The 10,978-nt window shown below is 32.0% G+C and overlaps 1 protein-coding gene across 1 annotated transcript in view; it reads left to right on the top strand.

Annotated features, from left to right (window-relative positions):
- The first annotated feature begins 5,370 nt into the window (after positions 1–5,370).
- The window catches only part of LOC107454508 (uncharacterized), a 41,610-nt gene continuing 36,002 nt past the window's right edge, over positions 5,371–10,978 (top strand). The window contains exons 1-2 of the mRNA XM_043055570.2: positions 5,371–5,730; positions 8,221–8,357. Coding sequence (XP_042911504.2) covers positions 5,660–5,730; positions 8,221–8,357 — 208 coding nt within the window. The 5' untranslated portion in view covers positions 5,371–5,659. The remainder of the gene's footprint in view (positions 5,731–8,220; positions 8,358–10,978) is intronic.

Here is a 10,978-nt window from a genome sequence, read left to right as displayed (position 1 = left end):
GAATATACATTTTGTATGACCTTTTTGTATACCTTTGTTACTGGCCAATATATTCACCATCTTTGTACGTGAATAGAATTAAATTGCTCGTTTTTTCTTAGCATTTAGTAATCCTTTGAGGGCAATAGTATCAATATTATAACAAGATTGACAGTCTTCCAGCTAGCTAAAAACTGAAACTCTCTGCCTTTGGCATATACAGCCCTAAGATACAACTTCACATTTTCTTGTGCATTAAGATTAAAGAAGAAAAAAAAATGCAAGCTAATCCATGTCATAACCTTATTATCTAAAAAGAATCCGAGAAAAGAGTTTGCTACGTGAATGGCGGTATTACTTGCTAGATTATCCAATGTCGACCACCAATCATCTCTTCAAATGGCTGGTTACTAGAATTATGTATATATTTTTTTTTACTAATTAATAGACATCATGCGTCCTGTGTGAAAGGCCAGGTTAACCGATACAACGTTATGAACGGAATATTTCCAGATACTTTAAACATGCCAGGTCCGGAGATTATCGCTACCCATAAGCTTGAGCAATTGCGCCTTTTTGGATTCAACCCTTTTAATCCATTTTCTATAAAGAGGATACACCCAAATTCTCTTCTACTCTTCCTTGTTTGTGGATAGCTTTCAATGTGAGCTACTGTTTAATTCTTTAATATTGCTTATTGCATGAACGATATAAAAAAGTTAAAATGCTCTCCAATAGTGGCACATTAATGGTATAAGAAGGTTTTGACTATTCAGTGAACTTAATGCGGTTTTTGACAAGGCCGCATGAGGGCTACAGAGAGCTAAAAAAATTTACTGCCATTTACAAATGGAATTAGTGAACCATGTTCAATTTTCATCGTGGAACAGTGCCTCCATTCCCATGTACCATTGCAAAACTTTCATGGTCAGGGTGTTTCGATAATAAAATGCATGTTTTGGAATAGCCTGCCCTTTCCCAGATCTTATCCCTAAGAAAACATAGGAAAATATCGTCCGTAGCTCTATTTTCATTAATGTCTGACAATTTAAGTATCTAACAGAAATGAAGGCTGCATGCATTGAAACTTAGTATTGATATTTCTGTCTCCCACGGATTAGTAAATGCTATGTAACATCGCATAGTTTAAGTAATATAACGTATACACTGGCTACTAACAGAAGTGACTTATTTTGGTGGGCTATTTTCTTTTTATGTGCGTGATTTTTTACCCTGGCCCGTTATGCCGGAAATCTGTTACACTTGGTTAAATTGCATTTTTAAACTACCTCTCTTAATATTAAGTATTCATCATTATTATTTTTCTTTATATACAGCTATTGCACAAAATCAAGGTGACATTAGTACAGTGAGGAAAACTTGTGCCACTCAAAAACACTTTCCACAAAAAAAATATACAATAAAATTGTAAACTAAGTATGTTTATCAACTTTTGGACCTTAATATATTCTAATTAGCTTCTTCGAACCAAAAGAAGCATTTCCTACACTTAAAGCATGGGTTTTTGGGTAGTCATCATAAGTTTCAAATGAAATTATGAATTCTATTCGGAAACATTTCAGAAAACGTACATTAACAGAACAAAATATTTTGTGAAACAATTTTTTGACGTAAGCAGACATCTTTGTCCACTTTGCTTTTTACAATCGGAAAAAAATAGCTCTGAAATTGGATTTTATGATGGTCATAATAAACTTAAAATTAGATTATTTTCGATAGATAATCTACATATACAGTAGGGAACCGATTATCCGGAACGATCGGGACCATCGCTATTCCGGATAACTGATTTTTCCGGTTTTCTGAATTGCTACAAAAAGCCGTTTTTTTTATTGTTAAACCCAACTAAAAAAAATATTTGGTAATAATCTTAAAAAGAAGAAAAAACGATAATGTAATACACTAATGATTATTTCCAAAATGACTGTAAGGTAAACATCTTTCAAAAAAGAAAGAAAAATCCTAAAATTTTATGAGGAAAAAAAATTTTTTTTTTTAAAAAAATGGCGGGAAAATTTATCGAATTTCGTTCCGGTTTTTTGGTTTTCCGGTTTTCTGAATTCCGGATAACGGGTTCTGTTCTGTACTGTTATTCCGAGATTTTACTGCGTCAAATGGTTTGACAAACTTCATATCTAGTTGATCAGCTTTTAGATGGTAAAAAATCTACTTGTTTTTATTTAGTTTCTTCAGCTTCGTAAAAAGAGAAATTAGAACTGTTAGACATGGGATAATATAACAAAATCAAACATTCTGCTACAATTTTAATTTTTCGATTGAAAATTGCTTAGTAGTTTGACAGAAGCAAATGGTTTGGTAAACTTAAGATGTTGTTGATCGGATTTTAACAGATCTATTCTTTTCTATTTAGTTTCTTCAAACCTGTAAAAAAAGCATTTCCGACCCTTAGGCAAGGAATAACAGAAATGAAACCCACACTCTGCTACACTTTCAATTCTGCGATTGGAAAACCTAAGTTTCGGAGTAAAATTTTACCAAAATCAACGAGTAAGTACGAATTGAAAAAATGTATAACTGACGTTTTGAAAATTATCAAGGAAACTTAACTTATGAATAAAGCACTATTTTAAGCAAAAAATAACTAACTTTAGATTTAATACTCTGCTTCGAATTNATTAAATAAAACTAAAATGGGTAGATTCGCCCCTGGATGGGTAAACTCGCCCCGGTTTACGGTATGTATCTTTTATAAAAAAGAAACTGAAATATCTGCCTGCCTGTTCTGAATATTTTTTGAGTTGATTGAATATTTTATTGAGTTGTTGTTTTCTACAATATTAAGATGAATGATATGTAAATGTAACTAAACTTAGGCTTCCAATACTTTCAGAATCTTAAACTTTTGTTTAACTACTTTAATTTTTTAAAGGTATCGACACAGTGAAATTTGCAAGATGAACGATAGCTATATTTACGGCCCTTTTGATTCATGCAAAAAATTTCCAAAACTTTGTGAAGAAGATAAAAAAAAATATAGGGAAGTAAGTCTTGGCGATTATATTCTTTTAGAATAAATTTCCTGAATGTAGGTAGAAAAGGTCTGGGTTAAAAAGGTACCACTGTAGAGAGAATATTAGACGCTCGGTTACAGAGTGGTAGTGCTTCGAGCTCTCGTGCCCCAGGTTCAGGGTTCTATGCTCGGGCTGGACAAGGTTGACTCAGCTTTTCATCCCTTCAACGGGTCAATACATCCAACCGGAACATCTGCTCCTGCAGCCCAAGATTAAGAATATTGATATAGGCACAGTAGGCCTTGGCCCTCTAGAGCTGTCACTCCACTGGGTTTTATAACTGGGTTTTTATTTATAGTAGAGAACATTGTGTAGGGGAAAATATTTAAAAAACAGTTGCTTTATTCAAAGTCTAGATTCTGTTGTTGCACTGACTCACCGGGTAAATTGTTTTCTAATTTCATGTTTCCTATTTATGATATTTATTCATTATAAATTTATTAAAATTGAATGAAAAAATACTTTTAACAAACCATTATCAAACTAATAAAATGTAAAAATTAAACGTTATAAGTAAAATTTATTTTTACAAATAAAAAAGCAACATATATTTAATAAAAAATAACATTTTAAATAAACCACCTTTTAATAAGCAAAGAAAAAACGTGTATCTCTTAAGAGTTTCATTACTTTACCTTAATTTGCTTATCTAAATATCAACTCCTTCTTCGAAAAAATTATCTAAAATAAAAAAATAACCCTTCGAAAAAATTATCTAAAATAAAAAAAACATTTTTAATAAACCTCTCTTACAAAAAGGAAATACGAAATTTACCGACAGATTTTTTCCGTTGAGGTTCCTTATTTACTGGGACACTATACCACCGGTATCTTTTTCCCAGAAACCTTTTTATCGGACAATTTTTTCCAAACATCCTTCTTACCGGTACAGTTTTTTTTGGATCTTTTTTTTCTGAGACCTTTTTCGTCGTCTACCAAATTTCCATATCGAAATGACATGTCAAAGTAAACATTACAATTTTCTAAAAGCAAAACGATATTAAAACAGATAGCCAATATTTCGATTGATAAAATGCATGTAAAAATTTCTCAAATTTTGCCAAGAAGGAATATTAGTATTACGAGCAGGCCGAACCTTGAACTCTTGAAGGCTAGTTAAAACCATTTTTGAAGACTAGTTAAAACGACAGCAGCCACCGCAGCACAGCACCGAGGAGCTTGCAGACTCATCAGCATAAGGTTCCGAGACGCGTGAGTTCAAAAAACACAATCTAATCAATGAGCAAAACGTTACCAGGGAAGTGGGGGAAAATTAAGATATAATTCTTGGTAAGTGCATTAATTTAAAAAAAAAAAAGCTTGTTCCGCTTAGTAAATGCATTGATCACATGATAATGTAAACAAAATATATATACAATAAAAGTCTTTTGGTTACATGCTCTTAATTTTTATTCAAATCAGGTGAAAAATTGTCTAGTTTTAAGATTTTATAAAAATTTCCTTTTAAAAAAAGCTATTTATATGTTGAACGGTTTTGTTTTTACTATACAAAATATCCTGAATATACAGTTTTAAATTCATATGTTTAACTATAATGTACGAATTGTCAGCATTTTTTATAGTGCTGGGCGTATTAAAGCAAAATATGAAGCATGAAAAGTATTATCTAATTTACTTAAATAGTGTTTACCATGACAAGTGCTCTACAGGCAAAGTATAAACTGTAAAAATCAGAGGAAAAAAACAGCGAATTGCTTAATCTCTCTATTTTTTTTTTATCGAAAAAATATTATTGAGTTGATGACTAAAGAAAGCAATATTTTCTTAAGTAAATAAATCAGTTCTTTATAAACACAAATTTTACTTTAGCCATCATATTTGCTTTTAATCGAACGAATGAATCAGGCGATACATTAGAATAGCGATTTCGGAGCAATGCTCCTCTTCATTAGAAAAATATCATTGTTAAGTCTATGAGATTAGTGTAGGGAATACTCAGTTAGTGATACCGAGCAATAACCCACATATCTCGGCTCAACTACTATCTACATTTGAAATAAGTTTCAAACTATGCTGGTTTGTCATTTGATATTGTATACAATGCCTGAGCAATGTCGTTTCTTATTTTTACAGCCAATATATCAAAACCTGTATTTCCAAATTTATCGGCAACATCTATTCAATTTGAGTTTATGCTTTTAGAAAGATGTTCCCGAGTAGTTTTTTTCTTCAAATTTTCACATTTAGTGACCCTTCTAATGCTTAACAGTTGAAACTGTTCTAAAAAGTTTCGAAGATTGTAATATCTTAGTTAATTATTTGTTTTTATATACAACTCAACACATATGTACAACTCAACTCGTATGTTTACGACAACTCAGTTATGCTGTTTACTTGGTAACTTGGTGCACTTAAATTATATTGTAATCTTCAATAAACTTAATAAAATATAAATAAGTCTTATGAGAGTATTCTCAATATTGTAAATATATAAATACATCACGAAGATGACAACAGCCTCAATTTATTCAATATTTTATTGTCATTAAAGTTTTATAAAATTCATATTACAATGCTTCTTTTGCATATTTTCTTTCAAATAGACATGTATATCTCCTGAACTAGCAGAAAAGATTAACACACAGGAGGTCTGGAACTTGGCTGAAATGCTTTCTCACACTGAGAGTATGTTTTATTCATGTATTGAAATCATTGGAAACGAAAGAAAAAGATGCGAGTAAGTAATATATTATGTTGCTAGAAATAAAGTGTTCCGAACCTTAAGTCGTCACTAACACTTGACAGTGAAACTTAGAACACTTGACTACAACTTACACACAGTTTACGTCATACATCGTAAAGTAGATCATTTTCAATGGAATGAAATATTCCAGAAAAACTATGAAGTAGCAAAAGTTTTGCGAAAACAAATAATCTTGTGGATAGAATTTTAGACAGTAACAGATACGTTTGTTTTTATTTTTTTCTATTAGCCTCTTCAAACCGAATAAAAGAACATTTTCAATAGTTAAGCTAGAGTTTCATAATCTTTATCATAAATTTTAATTTAGATCATAAGGTGTACCCTATTGGCATAAGGCCGCATTAGTTATTAAGCCGCAAATGTATACAAAGAAGAGCAATGAGAACGAAGCATGTATATTACGAATACTTATACGCAATAGCATATTTACGAGGAGCATTTCCTTTCCCGCCCCATTTAAATAAAAAAATTCATCGAATATACATTTTGTATGACCTTTTTGTATACCTTTGTTACTGGCCAATATATTCACCATCTTTGTACGTGAATAGAATTAAATTGCTCGTTTATTCTTAGCATTTAGTAATCCCTGGGGGAAAGTAGCATCAATATTATAACAAGATTGACAGTCTTCCAGCTAGCTAAAAACTGAAATTCTCTGCCTTTGGCATATACAGCCCTAAGATACAACTTCACATTTTCTTGTGCATTAAGATTAAAGAAGAAAAAAAAATGCAAGCTAATCCATGTCATAACCTTATTATCTAAAAAGAATCCGAGAAAAGAGTTTGCTACGTGAATGGCGGTATTACTTGCTAGATTATCCAATGTCGACCACCAATCATCTCTTCAAATGGCTGGTTACTAGAATTATGTATATATATTTTTTACTAATTAATAGACATCATGCGTCCTGTGTGAAAGGCCAGGTTAACCGATACAACGTTATGAACGGAATATTTCCAGATACTTTAAACATGCCAGGTCCGGAGATTATCGCTACCCATAAGCTTGAGCAATTGTGCCTTTTTGGATTCAACCCTTTTAATCCATTTTCTATAAAGAGGATACACCCAAATTCTCTTCTACTCTTCTTAGTTTGTGGATAGCTTTCAATGTGAGCTACTGTTTAATTCTTTAATATCGCTTATTGCATGAACGATATAAAAACGAAATAGTAGATGAGAAAAAAAGTTAAAATGTTCTCCAACATTGGCACATTAATGGTATAAGAAGGTTTTGACTATTCAGTGAACTTAATGCGGCTTTTCACAAGGCCGCATTAGGGCTACAGAGAGCTAAAACAATTTACTGCCATTTACAAATAGAATTAGTGAACCAAGTTCAATTTTCATTGGGGAACAACGCCTCCATTCCCATCTACCATTGAAAAAATTTCATGTTCAGGGTGTTTCGAAAATAAAATGCTCGTTTTGAAATGACCTGCCCTTTCCCAGATCTTATCCCCAAGTAAACTTAGGAAGATATCGTCCGTAGCTCTATTTTCATTAATGTCTGACAATTTCAGTATCTAACAGAAATGAAGGCTGCACGCATTGAAACTTAGAATTGATATTTCTGTCTCTCACGGATTAGCAAATGCTATGTAACATCTCATATTTTAAGTAATATAGCATATACACTGGCTATTAACAGAAGTAGCTTGTTTTGGTGGGATATTTTCTTTTTACATGCGTGATTTTTTTCCCTGCCCAGTTATTCCTGAAATCAGTTACACCTGGTTAAATTGAATTTTTACACTACCTCTCCTAATATTAATTATTAATCCTCCACTTTGCTCAAAAAAATAATATACAGTAAAATTTGTTTCCTAAACTAAATATGTTTATCAACTTTTGGGCCGTAGCATATTTATTTGATTCTAATTAGCTTCTTCGAACCAAAAGGAAAGCATTTCATACACTTAAAGCATAGGTTTTTGGGGAGTCATCATAAGTTTTAAATGAAATTATGAATTCTATTCGGGAGACATTTCAGAAAACGTACATTAACAGAAAGATTTAGAGAACAAAATTTTTTGTGAAACAAATTTTTGACGTGAGCAGACTTCATTGCCCATTTTGATTTTTATTATCAGAAAAAAATAGTTCTGAAATTGGATTTTATGATGGTCATAGTGAACTTAAAATTAGACTATTTTCGATAGATAATCTACATATACTGTTATTCCGAGATTTTTCTACGTCAAATGGTTTGGCAAACTTCATATCTAGCTGATCAGCTTTTAGATGGTAAAAAATCTACTTGTTTTTATTTAGTTTCTTCAGCTTGGTAAAAAGAGAAATTAGATCTGTTAGACATGGGATATAACAAAATCAAACATTCTGCAACAATTTTAATTTTTCGATTGAAAATATGCTTGGTAATTTGACAGAAGCAATGATTTGTTAAACTTAAGATGTTGTTGATCGGATTTTAACAGATCTATTCTTTTCTATTTAGCTTCTTCAAACCTGTAAAAAAAGCATTTCCGACCCTTAGACACGGAATAACAGAAATGAAACCCACACTCTGCTACACTTTCAATTCTGCGATTGGAAAACCTAAGTTTCGGAGTAAAAGTTTACCAAAATCAACGAGTAAGTACGAATTGCAAAAATGTATAACTGACGTTTTGAAAATTATCAAAGAAACTTAATTCATGAATAAAGCACTATTTTAATCAAAAAATAACTAACTTCAGATTTAATACTCTTGTAAAGGATGAGCAATTTCTTGAATATACACTAAATACGTAAAACCGATTACGTGACATTTATTTTTTTTTAATAATTTTTTTCTCTCAAAAAATTGCTTTATTTTAAGAAGTTTTCTTGCCTATATACAAGCACAAGTTAATTCTAGGTGTCTCAATTATTTTTAAAAAAATAATTAAGAAAATAAATGCAATGATATGGAAATATCGATTTGCTGCTTTCTGTTGAAGAAATAAGATTAACTATTTTTATTATTTTTAAATTATCAAATTAGGCCTTAATGTTGGAGAAATAATAAAGAGCAATATTTTCAATACAAAAACCATTTGCAAATGAATGGTTGACTGAATGTAAACAGTAATAAGCTTCTTAAAACCGGAAGAAATTTAGAAAACTTCCGGTGTCTGTTTCTGTTATACTTACGAGGCGTTGTCTGAACAAATTAGTTTAATATTGTAGGAAGTTTTATTATTCTGATTAGATTTACGCTTAATTTTACCATTCATAAGAGTTTTCTGTAATTAATAAATTATAACAGGTCGTGAGCCTGAAACGACTTTAACAAAATTAATATCACCACATAAAAGTGTGTAAGGGTACCCATGTTTTGAGTGTTATCCCTTATATGGCTATATTTGTGTAAAATAGCTCTGTTTGTTATTTTTTGGGTAGCAACATAGCAAGCTTGCAGTAGTTTTGCTAACTTCCAATGAAACCAAGAGCAAATGATTTCGGAACATTTCTTCCGAATTCATTTGCTGTTTTTTTCCATTGGATGGTCCATTTTATCAAAATTAATATCACAACATAAAAGTGTGCAAGGTTACCCATGTTTTGAGTGTTATCCCTTTTGTGGCTATATTTGTGTAAAATAGCGCTGTTTGCTATTTTTGGGTAGCAACATAGCAAGCTTGCAGTAGTTTTGCTAACTTCCAATGAAACAAAGAGCAAATGATTTCGGAAGACTTCTTCCGAATTCATTTGTTATTTGTTTCATTGGAATCTTAGATTGCATTATATTAAAAACACAAGAAGAAGAATAACATTGGATGGTCCATTTTCCAAGTTTAGGCTTAAAAATCAGTCGGAAGAAGTAGGTTGGAAATCTTACGACGAATTTCCACCCCCAGCGCCATCTGCGCTTAGCTTTACACGGCCAACAATTCCATTACAATGTGTCGTAGTCTGAAGACAAAATTAACAGCTGTTCATGCAAATATTTTATTTTCCTACAGTTAACATTGTTTTATCGGTTTTCTGATGCTTCTCAGACAAATCATTGACTTGAAAGGCCAGATAAAACTAATCAAAGTCTATTTTACTGCCCGAGATAATTGAAAGGATTCAACCAAACATTATTTTTAATCGTCAACCAAGATATTATATTTTCAATCTAAGCATCAAGATTTCTGTTTTTGCCAGATTTTAATATAGTTCTTTATATTTGTTTTAATGTTAATTGGGAAATCCTAATACTTAGAGTTTTTGGTTTACATTTTTTCACAAATTTAAAAAAAATATATATATACATTGAGGGATATCATGTATACTGTTCCCTACAAAATTACAGCATCTTCAAATGTATGTAAAACATTTTGTGTCAGATAGAGAACTTAATTTTATAAAGTTTTTGAATTTTCATCAAAGGGGTACCTGAAGGTGACGTAGTGTAGGTATCTCTATCCTGATTTGTTCTTGAAACGTAGCATTTGTTTACGTTAGCAACTATTCTTTCCATTCTATTTCGAGTTCTCCAAGTCCATCAAGTTTCAATTCTCTTTGGTGATATATATTCATAACACTCCAAACATTATTTCACAAATATTTCAATCATTTCACTAAATATTTCTTACTTAACACAAAGACTGACACGAAACCATGTAGAACATGAACTAATTATGCATGGAAGTTTCCAGGTTCCACAAAACAAAAAATATGCCACTGTTACAATAAAATATATAAACAAATGATAAATCTAGGTAAATATCGTAGACGAGAAAGAATTATGTTTTAACAATTTTCTATATGCAATACGCCGTTATATTTAATTAAGACGTTAATTAGTAGTAGTAGTTCATTTACGTCACACTAGAGCTGCACAATGGGCTATTGGCGACGGTCTGGGAAACATCCCTGAGGATGATCCGAAGACATGCCATCACAATTTTGATCCTCTGCAGAGGGGATGGCACCCCCGTTTCGGTAGCCCGACGACCTGCACGCGAAGTCGAACACTTTACGGTAGCACAGTTTAACGATGATCAATACCGCACACCCTCGGTCCCTACGCAGACTGATCCAAGTGGGTCACCCACACGCACAATGGCCGCAGCCAGTGATGCTTGACTTCGGTGATCTGCTGGGGAACCGTGTCTTAACGATCAGTCCACTGCGGGACAAGACGTTAATTAACAGTCTAACTTATGTGGTGAAACTTAGCTCGACTTTAACACTCCACCCTGTTTATAAGCTATCAGAGCTGCTGCTGAGGTTACAGGTCACGT

The sequence above is a fragment of the Parasteatoda tepidariorum genome, chromosome 7, assembly GCF_043381705.1.
Source record: "Parasteatoda tepidariorum isolate YZ-2023 chromosome 7, CAS_Ptep_4.0, whole genome shotgun sequence".
In the NCBI taxonomy this organism is placed as follows: Eukaryota; Metazoa; Arthropoda; class Arachnida; order Araneae; family Theridiidae; genus Parasteatoda; species Parasteatoda tepidariorum.
Note: the sequence above shows the minus strand (reverse complement) of the source record. Positions and strands in the feature narration are given on the sequence as shown.